Here is a 1,293-nt window from a genome sequence, read left to right as displayed (position 1 = left end):
AAAAGAAGGAAAAGCCCAGCCACACCACAGCTGGGGTTGGGCCGGCGCTGGGAACGGACGAGTTTCCCGGTTTTCTGAATTCATTTCCCCCTCCGAGCAAGAGGACCACGCAGCAAACCCCCCTTCACCACCACCAGCATCCCGAGGAGCTGGTACCGCTTCCCCTGGCCCCCTCACTCCCCCCAGGGCAGGCTGTTCCTCGGTATCCATTTCTTGCTCAATCGGTTTTAAATTAACATAATTTTTCTCTCCCTGCAGTACCACAAGCTCAAAGTTAATTATACAAAGAGAAATGCCATAGTCAAAATATACATGATAGGTATTATATTAGATGGTTGGGGTTCAGGGGGGGTTTTCTTTTTCCTCCTTTATTTCTCAGCCCAGGCAGGTGATTGATATGCTACATGCTCCAGCCTTTGTCACTGAATGCGAGTGTGTCTGTGTGTGTTTGTATTAAAAATATATCAGTCTTGTGATGTTCTTAAAAAAGAAAGAGATGGAAGGCGGCGAGGGAGGAGACGGGGAATAGTGAAAAGAAGTTCTTTGACTGTGTCACGGTCTTTTGTGGCTTCAAAAAAAAAGAACACATGTTCAATTCCAGCACTGACGGCAGCTTGGAGCTTTCCAGTAGATTTTTTAATATTTTTTTCTGTTTTAGTAGTAAAAAAAGAAAAAAAATAATAACCAAGCAGCGTGCCCCCCGCCCCCCCCGCCCCACCAAACCAAAAAGCAACAAGCAAATGAAAGGAAAAAAAAAAGGGGAAAAAAAATAAAATCAATCAAATTCCTGATCAGACTTCTGCAATTCCCAACCAGTACAAAGAAGAAAACATCTCCTTACAGCGGACGGGTGCTTGGGGGGAATGGAGACAAGCCCCTGCGGGAGAGGAGGCCTTTGGAGATGGCTGAAACTTCTTGAGTGGGGTCAGTGGCTGGGTTTACTGTGGTTTGTTTGATTTCAACACTTGCCATTGTTGCTTTCTTTCCTTTTGTATCATTTTGGGTGGGTTTTGGGGTGGTTTTTTTTGTTGTTGGTTTTTTTTTCCCCCCTCTGTGATGGTTTTGCCCTTCTTGGCGCCCAGCCGTCCGACCATGAGGGCAGCGGCAGCGCCCGACAGACAAACCACCCCTCTGGTGAAACCGCGCTTCCAGGACCGGTGTCCGGTGAGGTAACGGAGGAGAGGGTCCCTCCTCCCGGCGGCACCGTCCCTCCACCGCCTAAAACCCCTTGATGTAGCAGTAGGCCTCCAGGGTGGCGAAGAGGATGTACAGCAGCCAGAGGCTGACGAAGAG

At 48.6% G+C, this 1,293-nt stretch overlaps 1 protein-coding gene across 1 annotated transcript in view; it reads right to left on the bottom strand.

Annotated features, from left to right (window-relative positions):
* Nucleotides 1-1,218: 1,218 nt before the first annotated feature.
* The window catches only part of LOC104537202 (sodium/calcium exchanger 3-like), a gene marked incomplete at its 5' end in the record, with an annotated part of 20,176 nt that continues 20,101 nt past the window's right edge, over nt 1,219-1,293 (bottom strand). Inside the window, 1 exon segment of the mRNA XM_010180015.1 lies at nt 1,219-1,293. This exon segment is cut by the window's right edge and continues 16 nt beyond it. Coding sequence (XP_010178317.1) covers nt 1,219-1,293 — 75 coding nt within the window.

Source organism: Mesitornis unicolor, unplaced genomic scaffold (assembly GCF_000695765.1).
Source record: "Mesitornis unicolor isolate BGI_N332 unplaced genomic scaffold, ASM69576v1 scaffold11452, whole genome shotgun sequence".
NCBI lineage: Eukaryota > Metazoa > Chordata > Aves > Mesitornithiformes > Mesitornithidae > Mesitornis > Mesitornis unicolor.
This window is presented reverse-complemented; position numbering and strand designations above follow the sequence as displayed.